General features: G+C 38.0%; 1 protein-coding gene across 1 annotated transcript; it reads right to left on the bottom strand.

Moving 5' to 3' along the window:
• On the bottom strand, positions 1-10,319 carry SPATC1L (spermatogenesis and centriole associated 1 like). The gene is made up of 3 exons (XM_026707829.2): positions 9,851-10,319; positions 3,084-3,235; positions 1-613 (listed from the first exon to the last, which is right to left on the bottom strand). The coding sequence occupies exons 1-3, from the start codon at positions 10,050-10,052 to the stop codon at positions 287-289; spliced, it is 681 nt and encodes a 226-aa protein (XP_026563614.2). The 5' UTR covers positions 10,053-10,319; the 3' UTR covers positions 1-286.
• Between the last annotated feature and the right edge of the window lie 1,150 nt (positions 10,320-11,469).

Here is an 11,469-nt window from a genome sequence, read left to right as displayed (position 1 = left end):
ACCGCTCCTATTTTATTTTATTAATATTCCCATCAAAATATACCCTGACATAGCAGTTACTAGTGAAACATTATCAATACAGCACGTTTTCAAAAATATCACGAAATATAAACTTTGCCCAAAACCAAATTATATACAACATGAAGCAGTGATTTGGACAGCCACAGCTTAATTTTAAAAAATCATACACATATTATCCCACACCCTCTTTTAGCAGCTTTCTTTATTATGTATATGATATGCTTAGGTGCTCTTTCTATTAAAAATGAGGACATTGCAGGAGGCACTACCAGGCAAAAAGGGCCTTGTTGTCTTCTTTGGAAAGTTCGCACAAACAGTTCAAGAGCAGTAAGGTATCACCAAGGAATTTAGCTGGGACAATGTCTATCACCATTTTTCTGAGATCATTAGGATTGTCATTCATGGGGTTAGAGCTGAGGTCAGGCCTTTGCTTCAGGATGCCATAGGTGTTGATAAGAAATTCACTAAACACTGGGTGGACATCGGTGCGGTAGCCCATTTTCTCCAAGCGGGTAATCAGGTTATGATAACGTTGGGTTATAGCTCGATACTTTTTCTCATCTAGAGAACCATCTAAAGATCTTGTGGAGACCTAAGAATTATCAGATATAAACCTATGGTTAATATTTTATGGAAGTGTAAATCAGCCTGAATTTTGTATAACACTAATAGGAGCAGAAAAGAAAAATATGACAATTGTACAGTTTTTTTGGAAATTTGTGAAATGGATTTTATAGTACCATGTTTCCTCAAAAATAAGACCTGGTCTTATATTCTTTTAGGCCCTGAAATAAGCACTCGGGCTTATTATTTTTTCCGCATACAGGAGGCAGCGAGCCCACTGGGCCCGTCCTCTCCATCCCACCACTTGCTTGTCTGCAGGCACAATGGCCCAAGTTTTTGGCATACCCCCGCCTCCCCCTGCCCTGCTTGCTGGCTCTGCTGCTCCTGGGACACTTTTGGCCACTAGCTACTGAGCAGTTGCCTTTGCTGCTGCTGGCCTTTCTGGGGGCTCTTCACCCTCCTGACAGCACTGCTTTCAGCCATCCTGCTGGGCTGCTCCTGCCTGGTGTGGGGCAAGTAGTCCCAGATCTATGACCTCCGGAATGCCCCCTGATACTGGAGGAGCTGGCCACTCACATCGCATTGCACAGCCAGCAAGAAAGCTAGCACCCACCAGCACCAGGGTCCGAAGAGCGCTGGGCTCATCTTGTAGCCTGGAATCTACAGCACCAAGTAGACCAGCAGGAAGGCACTCAGCAGCTTGAAGGCAGCAGAGGAGGTAAGGTGACATGGCTCCACCAGTGGCTGCTGGCAAAGGGGCCCTGGCAGGCCAGTGGAGGGGAGGCCCTCTGGGGGTTGCTCTTGGCCTCCGCTGTCCAGTCTGGTTCTCCAGCTCCACTGTACACTCTGCAAGCAAAGACAGATGGTGGGACAGATCACATGCCTCCTCCTTATCTGCAGCTGCTTCCAGACACCATCTGGTCTTTGGCACCTCCTATGCTGGCCACACCCACTGCCCCACCCCTTCTGATGACACTCTGAAGTAGGGCTTATTTGGGGGGGTAGGGCTAATATTGCAAACAGCATGAAAAATCATGCTAAGTCTTATTTTCAGGGTAGGTTGTATTTTCTGGAAAACACAGTACTATTGTTGTAATATTTTCTATTTAAGTTGGCTAATCTCCTGATACAATTCTGAAGCTTTGCAAGTCTGTGGATGTTTGTATTATTGATGTAAGTTTCCTCATGCATGCATGATCCAAACCTTCAGTTTTGATAGTCCTGGAAAAATTCTTATAAATGCAAAAAAGATTGCTCTGTCTAAATCCCTGCATATACACACACATAAACTCAGAGTCCTCTACTGCAACATCACTACAATATCATTACAGTTACTTATAGCATGAATATGAATGAGTTTTTAATTCATAAAAAAACCAAGGCTGAGAAGATTCAGATGCAAATTTGTAGCTGGACCTAACAAATTTAATGTAGCAGCAATGAACTCTGACTCTTCTGGATTTTTATTACATATTCATCTGGTATATTTGGGGGAAAATGCATAAAGAAAATCTTTCTAGTTCTTTACTGAAAGTTGAAATAAGACCTGTTCATGCACTCCTTTCATATAAATGTTTTGTGCTGATTAGTGACCAAAATAAAAATGAAGAACTGAATATCACAGTTTTAGGTATTAGTTTAGAAATATAATGATCAGTTTAGGAACGTATGCATAGAAATTGAGTTGGCAGTGGTGGCTTCCCTGGAAATAGGAAAAAGTTTTGATATGAGGCAGATTATGTTTTTAGAACTTATTTTAATAAAAATTGGAATCCCTTCCTTTTTTTAACAGGTGGGTTAAAATATGACATCTAACTATCTCAGCTAGAGTTAACAAATGCAATTATTTCTTCATTTATTAAGATGTCCTCTGGATATGATTAAGAATAGCTTTCATCTCTGCTCATAGTTAACTTTGTTTGAGATCATTGGCCTGTTTATTAGACAATCAAATGATATTTTGCAAATGAAAGTAGATAAAACACCAGTTATCACAATGCAAACATGCTATTTTACCTTTTATTAATAATTAGTGTCTTTTGCCTAAATCTACATCCATACAACAGTTTGGAAAGGTATTTGGTTTAGAAGAAAAATAAGGTTTGATTATGTTAACGTGATCTATAAAATGAAAACTTAAAAGTTATCAGTTTATGAAGAACTCTGATATATCAGGTGTGGAACGTAACAATAGAAGTAATTCTATTAACTATAGAAAATAGAAGATAGAACTATCTTCCCTCTACCAACAGAAGTAATTCTATCGACAAGAAATTATCACCTAGCCTGAGAAAAAGGTGTTTTGTTTTACACTTTAAACTGAGCTCTCCTAGGCAATACAAGGAGATCCACTTTTATTATGACCAGCGTTCTCTTCTTTGACATCTTGAGAGGCGGCCTTCCTCTGCCACAAAAGCTGGGCCTCTAAGTTTTATTCAGGTCTACAATCTTGTCAAAATCTCAATTTATCTCTTAAGTGTTGAGATAGAATCACTTACTTGCTTTATTTTCTCAGGAATATTGGATACTGTAAATCCATAGAGCCGTGTGATTCCAGGGAACACATGTGCAAGGATACGCCTGTCTAACTGGAAAGCAATCTCTCCCACGATGCGCCCATTTTTCTTGTTGTTTTGAGCAATTTCTATATCTAGAGGAAAAAAACAGATATATACTTTATCTTAGCTAGGAGAGGCCAAAAACACTTCTATAAAATAGCCTGTCTGTAACTTTTCCCTTGATTAGATTAAAAAAAATACTCATAACCCATCATCACATGTTCATACTGAAGGAGAGCGAGAGTAGAAATCACTTAAACCACAAATCCTGAGCACATCAATAGTCTTACTAGAGCCCAGTGGCATCAGAAGTCATTTATGTTTGTTTATATAGCAGAATCCCAATTGCAATGTATAGCTATGAAAGTTGGACCAAAAGGAAAGCTGAGCAACAAAGAATTGAGGCCTTTGAACTATGGTGCTGGAGAAGACTCCTGTGAGTCCCTTGGACTGCAAGGCAATCAAACCAGTCAGTCCTAGAGGAGATCAACACTGACTGCTCTTTAGAAGGGTAGATCCTGAAGATGAAACTCAAATACTTTGGCCACCTAATGAGAAGGAAGGACTCACTGTAGAAGAGCCTAATGCTGGGAACGATTGAGGGCAAAAGAAGAAGGGGATGACAGAGAATGAGGTGGCTGGATGGAGTCACTAAAGCAGTCAGCATGAGCTTAAATGGACTCCAAAAGATGATAGAGGACAGGAAGGCCTGGAGGAACGTTGCCCATGGGGTCACAATGTGTCAGACATGATTTCACGACTAATAACAACAATATAGCAGAATAAAAAACAAATTTCTATTAAATAAAAACTGCAGTCATAATTTCTGATCTGTTATCTTCTTGAAAAACTAGTTTATATTTAATTTCACTGAAATATAATACTTCTTAATAAAGAAATCATTTATTTGATTTATCCTGTCTTTATTTTTTGTAAACTCAAGATAGCATATGTGACTAATGCTACCACCACCAGTGGTGGGATTCAATTTTTTTTACTACCAGTTCTGTGGGCGTGGCTTGGTGGGCATGGCAGGGGATGGATACTGTAAAATCTCCAGTCAGAGGTGGAATTTGCTGGTTCTCCGAACTAATTAAAATTTCCGCTACCGGTTCTTCAGAACTGGTCAGAACCTGCTAAATACCACCTCTGCCCACCACCTATTTTCTTCACAACAACAACAACCCTGTGAGGTGAGCTGGACTGAGAGACAGTGACTAACACAAAGTCTGCCTTTCATGCGTAAAGTGGGATTAGAATTTATGATCTACAGTTTCTACATCAGCACCTTAACCACTACACCAATTTGGCTCTCATTAATTATACATTATTAATGGTACAAGGAAGCTACTCTGAAATTATATTTAAGAAGTCAGGCGATCAGATACTTTTTTAGGATTCATTTCAACATAAGAATATATATCGTTTATAATAAATTATGACTGATATATGAATAAATATATAAGTATATTATTACATTAACCTATAAAGAATGGTTGCTGGAATTGGGTATGTCTAGTTTAATGAAAAGGACTAGGGAGACATGATAGCAGTGTTCCAATATCTCACGGGCTGCCACAAAGAAGTGGGAGTCAATCTATTCTCAAACCACCTGAGATCAGGACAAGAAACAATGCATGGCAACTAATCAAGTAGAGAAGCAACCTAAAACTAAGCAGAAATTTCCTGACAGTTAGAACAATTAATCAGTGGAACAACTCGCCTCCAGAAGATGTGAATGCTCCAACACTGGAGGTTTTAAGAAGAGACTGGACAGCCATTTGTCTAAAATGCTATAGGGTTCCTGAGCAGGTTGGACTGAGAAGACCTCCAAGTTCCCTTCCAACTCTGTTAGTCTAACTAATTATGAATGAATAAATCAGTGGTGGTATTCAGCCGGGGTGGCAAGGATTTGGCATGGGTCGCCGAACCGGTAGTAAATTCTGGCTGGCCACGCCCTCGACCCAGTTGCCCCTTGCTTGCTTGTCCCGCCCTCCCAATGCTTGCTCACCCCGACCTCCTGACACTCGCCCCTTAAAGTATTTCTTTCTTTTTTTTCCCTCCTGACAATCAGCTGTTCATACGATCAGCTGTGCCGGGATTCCCCTTGCTGAGGCCCAGGAAGGCAAAAAATAGAGGGAGGGGCTCGTTCCCCCCCCTCCAATTTTTGCCTTCCTGAGGTCCAGAGGAGTTTTCTGGGAGCAAAAACGCCCCCACAGAGGCTCTTCTGAGGCCAGGAAGATTCCAAAATGGAGCTGGGTGGGGGTGCTGTGCGCCCTCTCCAGAGCTCCATTTTTTTTTTCCTGAGCCCCAGAGGAGTCTTCTGGGAGCAAAAACGCCCCCCAGAGGCTCCTCTGAGGCCCAGAAGGCCCCAAAATTGGGGGGGGGGATGCAAAAAAGCAAAAAAAAAAGTCATGCCCACCCCATCACATGGCCACACCCACCAAACTACACCCAGCAAACCACGCCCACAGAACTGGTAGTAAAAAAAATTTGAATCCAACCACTGGAATAAATATATAACATATTTATTCAATTTTTTGCAAAAGCCACATTTGATCAAAATACTTAAAAATCCTGCCAGCCAGTTTATCATAAGCTTTTGTGATATCTAGAGAAATTACAGTGGTCAGATCTTGCTTGTTTAGGTATAAAATATAACTCACAGCAGAAAATAACCACTTCTTTTCCATCATAGCTCATGATATGACCCAAATAAAAATCAGACTACCAGGAGTTTGCAAGAAATTCAGCATTTCTTAGAGGTGCAGAAAAAAATAGTGGTATGTTTGCCATCAGTTTACATTTACTTAACTATTTATTTGACTTTTAATTGTAAATGCTAGAATGGGAAGAGGGGAGAGAAAGAAATTAACTAGGAGATCTGCCTACAATGGAATATCTTAAGGACCACTTAGAAATTAAAATTGTTGATCCAATTCCTACACTTATTTGCAATGTTGAAAGAATGATTCCCGATAAAAGTTACAATAAATGTTTGCAAACATAATCTAATTCTGTTTTTTTAAAAAAAAATATCTCGGGATTTAAAAAGATAAAAAATTAAATACAAAAAGCAATTTCAGTTACTAAATTGAATTAGGATGTCTCTAATCATAAGAATGAAAACAGGACAGTTTTTCAAATGGCTGTATCGTAACTTTAAACTGAGGGTCACTGCATATCCCACCAATACAATAATTATAATGTAACAAATTCGGGCACACTCAGGTCACCATCTACAGTGAGTAAGGGAGATGACAAAAATATGCAACAATTGTTACATAAGCATACTGAAACCCTGAGTCCTGGGAAGGAAAAGAGAAGTAAGATTTTAAAATTGCTAGTCCGTATATGATATCCCATGCTGTAAATAAATATATAATAATGCCAAATACAGGATGGTCTGAGAGACTGTGTGTTAGAATGGCCCTAGATGATAACCCGTAAAAAGACCAGGGAGAAAACAGTTCTACAGGACACTCTCGTATTGTTACTAGTCATCCTTTTTTACATTTTGTTTGTGTTTTAGGGAAATGAAAGGTCCTTGAGGGCTGTGTAATAACAATGCAATAAATTAAAAGTAGGAGGGATCATTTTTATACTGTACTAAGGATAATATGAATTAAAGTGCTAAGTAAAGCTCCGTGATTTCCTATTTATTACTGGAAACAGCATTTTATGATATAGCTAAATTATATATAATATATTTTAAAAAGCAACAAAAATAATTATATATCTGATATGGATAGTTGGTGAATGGATGCAAGTTTTTATTGGGGCCCCAGTGTAGTTTATCATTTTAAATGGTTTTTTTCTGTATTTTGTTCTTATTTTATTCACCACCCAGAGTTCGTTTGGGTAGCTCATTAGTTTTTCTGTATAGATTTATTTAATAAATAAAAACATACTCTTCATAGAAGAACCAATAGAATCAGGGGCAAAATTAATAAAAGAGAGAGAGAAGTTTGGGGAAGTAACAGTCTAACAATTAATAAAGACAAAACTAAAATGATAACAAAAAACTTAATAGATAATCAGAAAAAGAAATTAGTGGAAGTTACAGGTTTACAAATTGCAAAAAAGGTTAAATATTTGGGCATCTGGCTTACAGTAAGATGTTCAACTATAAAAGAAGATATTTATGCAAATCTAGTACAGCAAATAAAGAAAGACCTAGAAAAATGGAAGAAAATACAGCTATCATTGCTAGGGAGGATTGCAGCTATTAAAATGACTATCTTACCAAGATTACTTTTCCTTGTCCAAATGATCCTGGCAAAATTGGATATATATTTTTTTGTATTTAAATAAAATGATTATGAAATTTGTTTGGGCAGGTAAAAGAGCAAGGATAAAATTGAGAGCACTGCAGGATAATAGAAGCAGAGGTGGATTTGGACTCCCTGCCTGGGAAATATATTACAAAGCAGCAGGTTTAATATGGATCAAAGAATGGGCCACTCTAAGAAACAGAAGAATTTTAACTATAGAGGGGCACGACCAGGGGTGGGATTCTACATATTTTCACCTATTCGCTAGAACCAGTTGTTAACTTTCTAAGCAGTTCGGAGAACCAGTTGTTGGAAGAAATCTCCTTTTGTTTTTTTCCACCCTTCTTGCATTCTTGGCAGTATGCCTAGACTTACTGTCTCCAAAGGAAGATTTTTTTTTCCTTGCTGGTACTTTCTTAAAGGGGAAGGGGTTGTTTTAAGCTTTTTACACTGCTGTTGGGAGGAAATACTCTCCTGTTGGAGTTAGCACTTTGAAGAAATAATTGAATAATGAAGCAGACCTGCCAGAAAGAAGCTTTTAATGACAAGGAACCAAGATGAGTGACATTCAGCAAGGCTTCTTGGCTAGCTAGAAAGATTGACATTTGAACGTGGGTTTACCTACCCTTTTTGAGTTTTGGTCTAACACTGGTGACCATTCAAAGTTACAATGGCACTGAAAAAAGTGACTTATGACCATTTTCACACTTACGACCATTGCAACATCCCCACTGTCATGAGAGGCCAGGTGAGGAGAAGCACCCCTTGATGTGAGTGATGTCGAGTTGGCCAGGCCCATCCAGTCACATGACCAGCAAGCCATGCCCACGAACTAAGGCACATCCACAGAACCAGTTGTTAAAAAAATTGACCCCACCCCTGGGCATGACCTACAGGCAGGGTGGCATGCCTTCATGTGGAACCCAGGAAATAAGACCCAAGCTTATTTCCAGAGACATATAATTTGCGATTGATTAATGCGAATATGGTGGGATATTAAAAACAAACACTATATAAAAATTCCAGGATGGGTATCCATCATAGAGGCATTGATGCATCTCAACACCCTAGAAATTGGAAAAATGACTAGATATTATGAAGTTCTAGATTTCTAAGGAATATTAAAAACAAATCAAGAACTTGGGGTCCAAGGGCTGAAGGTAGACTGGTGGCCGTACCTCCAGCTAAAAACAAGGTATAAAAAAGATCAGGAAGAATACCAAATAGAAGTAAAGCCAAATCAATTAGATAATCTCTTAGAGGGTACAGATGAGAAAGTAATTTCAAAAATGTATAATTATCTATTAGAGTTTGAGATGGCAGAGGAATGATAGCATGGGCAAGAAATGTGGAATAACATTGATTTGGAAGACTGGGAAAGAATTTGGAAAAAGAATTGCACAATAACAAAATCGGCGGTATATAAAGAGAATCAATATAAAGTGTGTTATCAGTGGTATCTGGCTCCTTTGAGATTAGCCAGTGTGTCCCCCAATCTAAGCCCAATCTGCTGAAAATGCAAACAAACATGGGGCACCTTCTTCCACCTATGGTGGCTTTGCCTGAAAATTAAGAAATATTGGATAATAATACGAACATGGATAAAAGAAATTATGACCTTTTAATTAGAACTCAAAGCAGAAATTTTTCTATTGGGGGTAATAAATGGTGATTGCACAAAAGAGATAAAATATTTAATTTTGCATAGAATCACTGCATCGAGACTAGCGCTTGCATAGTGTTAGAAAGGAAATCTCATGCCAACAGAGAGTTTTAATCCAAAAAATCTATGATTGTGCTGAAATGGATAAACTTACTCTAAAATTAAAACAAAAGGAAGACCCAAGTATTATACAATCTGGGAAAACTGGTACAAATGGATAAATAATAGAAACCTGCAAGTAAATAAATAAGGAAGGAATAGTTTAAGAGGTTAATGTATGAATAATAACCAGAAATGTGAAATAGGTATTGGAACAACATTTGGTACATAAGCACAGTCAAATTGATTTGTAATGTATACTGTGTTTTTTGTTTTAATGGCATATATTGTATTTTGTATTTATCTTTTTTAATGTTTAATAAAGGTTTTTTTAATTTAAAAAAATGTATTTCTAATGAGTAATAAAAAATAGTACGCATATTTAAATTCTCAGATTTCTTGTTCTGTTATACCAGAAATCTCCAAACTTGACAACTTTTAAGACTTGTGGACTTCAACTCCCAGAATTCTCCAGCATAGCTGGGTGGAGAATTCTGGGAGTTGAAGTCCACAAGTCTTAAAGTTGCCAAGTTTGGGGACCCCTGTGTTATACAAACACACAAACATACCACACAGAGATGTGAAAACTCTAAAACTGTTTTGGTGGGGCAGTGAGGGTTTCCCTTCACAACATCTGCAATGTGAAACAGCCAATGAAGTCTCAGCATTACCATTCAGGTAGAACGTATGGAACTTCCTTAATTTGTCTGTCGCAGGTGAATCAGAAAACCAGACTCTTTTCTTCCGAGGCATCTCTTGCGATTCAAGCTGGGTTTTGTCTATGCTGGTGTCCAGAGCATTAGCTCCTAAGCAATAGGACTGTCTCTCAGGACTCCTGCCTTTGGGGATGTTTACATCGTTAGAAAATGTCATCTGTGCTTGGGCATCCTCTTTGTGTGTCTTTGAAGAAGGGGATTCTTCTGGCCACGACGTTGAGGAATTGAGCTTCTCTTTTGGATTCAGGAGTCCTCCTGTTTTGTAATGAGCTGTAGTTAAGCAGATTTAGCACTAGGTTACGCTAAGAGCAATAAAACAGCAAATGAATGATAGAAATTCCTTTTTCTGGGCATATCCCCCACCCCAAATAAATATTTTCCTCTCACTGTTCTCCACATTTTCTGTGAATAGCTAGGCCATAAATAAACCAGGGCTTGATAACATCTGTATCTTTATCCAGTTCATTTAGCAATAAAGAACAAGGTCGTTGTTTTTTTCAATATTTGGAGTGTTGATTGCTTAAATCTTGTGAAGTTATGACAAAAGGTTTGAGTGGTGAGGCATTCCAATTTCTTGTGCAACCTTAATGTGATTTTTTTTAAAGTTCAGAGTATGAACGAATGGATAATTTTCACAATAAAGGGTGCAAATAGTGAAGTTCCTAAAACATCAGGACATTGCTTTTAACATATTTATTAAAATTGATAACTTATTAATAAGCAATTAAATGGCCAACATTACTGAAAATGACAAAGAAGACCCTTCAAAAAGCTATTTCCAAATGGAAGGAAAGAATATTGTAGGTGTAGCTTTATATAAGCTGTTTAAGCAAGTTTATTTATGGAGGCAAAGCTCATAACTAAATGTATACCTGACTAGCAGAATGTTGATGTTTATAGATATCTTGATTAAAACAGCAATTTGATATGTTAAAGCTGCTATGAGGGCCAGATCTGCTTTTAGGAGCTTTAGATAAGGAACTGAAAATCACAGCTAGTGTGTGAAATCTCTTATACAGCTCTATCATGCAACCATGATTGGAATATGTTAACATTTCAGGTTATTTCATGTCTAAATTGGATCATGAAGATCTAAAAAAAATAGCAACTAAAATAAGGAGTTGTGTAGTTGACAGATTTATTCACAGATAGAACTTAGTCACTCATGATAATTACTTTGACACTATACATTTGTTTCCATGGACTTAAAGTAGAAAACATTCAGATGCTTCTAGAACAAATGCTATGCCATTCACTCTGCAGACATCTATCTAAAATAAAGACATAAAGTGCTGACATCAAATCTAATTTCTCACCAACGCTAAATGGAAATGTTTGAACCTTATCACCACCAGGGAAAGGACCATCTGGAGCCCAAGATTTCCTTAACATTGATATGTCTGTGAGTTCTTCACGCTGTTTTCCAGGCATGGTAGAATATGGTATATTTGCGATGTGTGCAGATTTCCTATCTTCACTTCTAGATTGAACAGTAACAGGATCAGTGTGGAACAATTTAATTGGTGACTGGGTGCTAGGATATGACATGTTGGCCTCTTTGGAGAAGATGTGGG

This window comes from Pseudonaja textilis, chromosome 1 (assembly GCF_049901715.1).
Source record: "Pseudonaja textilis isolate UNSWEBS1 chromosome 1, rPseTex1.2, whole genome shotgun sequence".
In the NCBI taxonomy this organism is placed as follows: domain Eukaryota; kingdom Metazoa; phylum Chordata; class Lepidosauria; order Squamata; family Elapidae; genus Pseudonaja; species Pseudonaja textilis.
The sequence above is the reverse complement of the archived record's forward strand: the minus strand, read 5'-3'. Positions and strand labels throughout refer to the sequence as shown.

Excerpts from the sequence above, each read along its gene's own strand:
- SPATC1L (XM_026707829.2), bottom strand. The coding sequence starts at position 10,052 with ATGACATTTTCTAACGATGTAAACATCCCCAAAGGCAGGAGTCCTGAG. Across the intron at positions 3,236-9,850 it reads CCATACGTTCTACCTGAATG|ATATAGAAATTGCTCAAAAC; the intron begins GTAATGCTGAGA and ends TTTTTCCTCTAG. Across the intron at positions 614-3,083 it reads TTCCTGAGAAAATAAAGCAA|GTCTCCACAAGATCTTTAGA; the intron begins GTAAGTGATTCT and ends GATAATTCTTAG.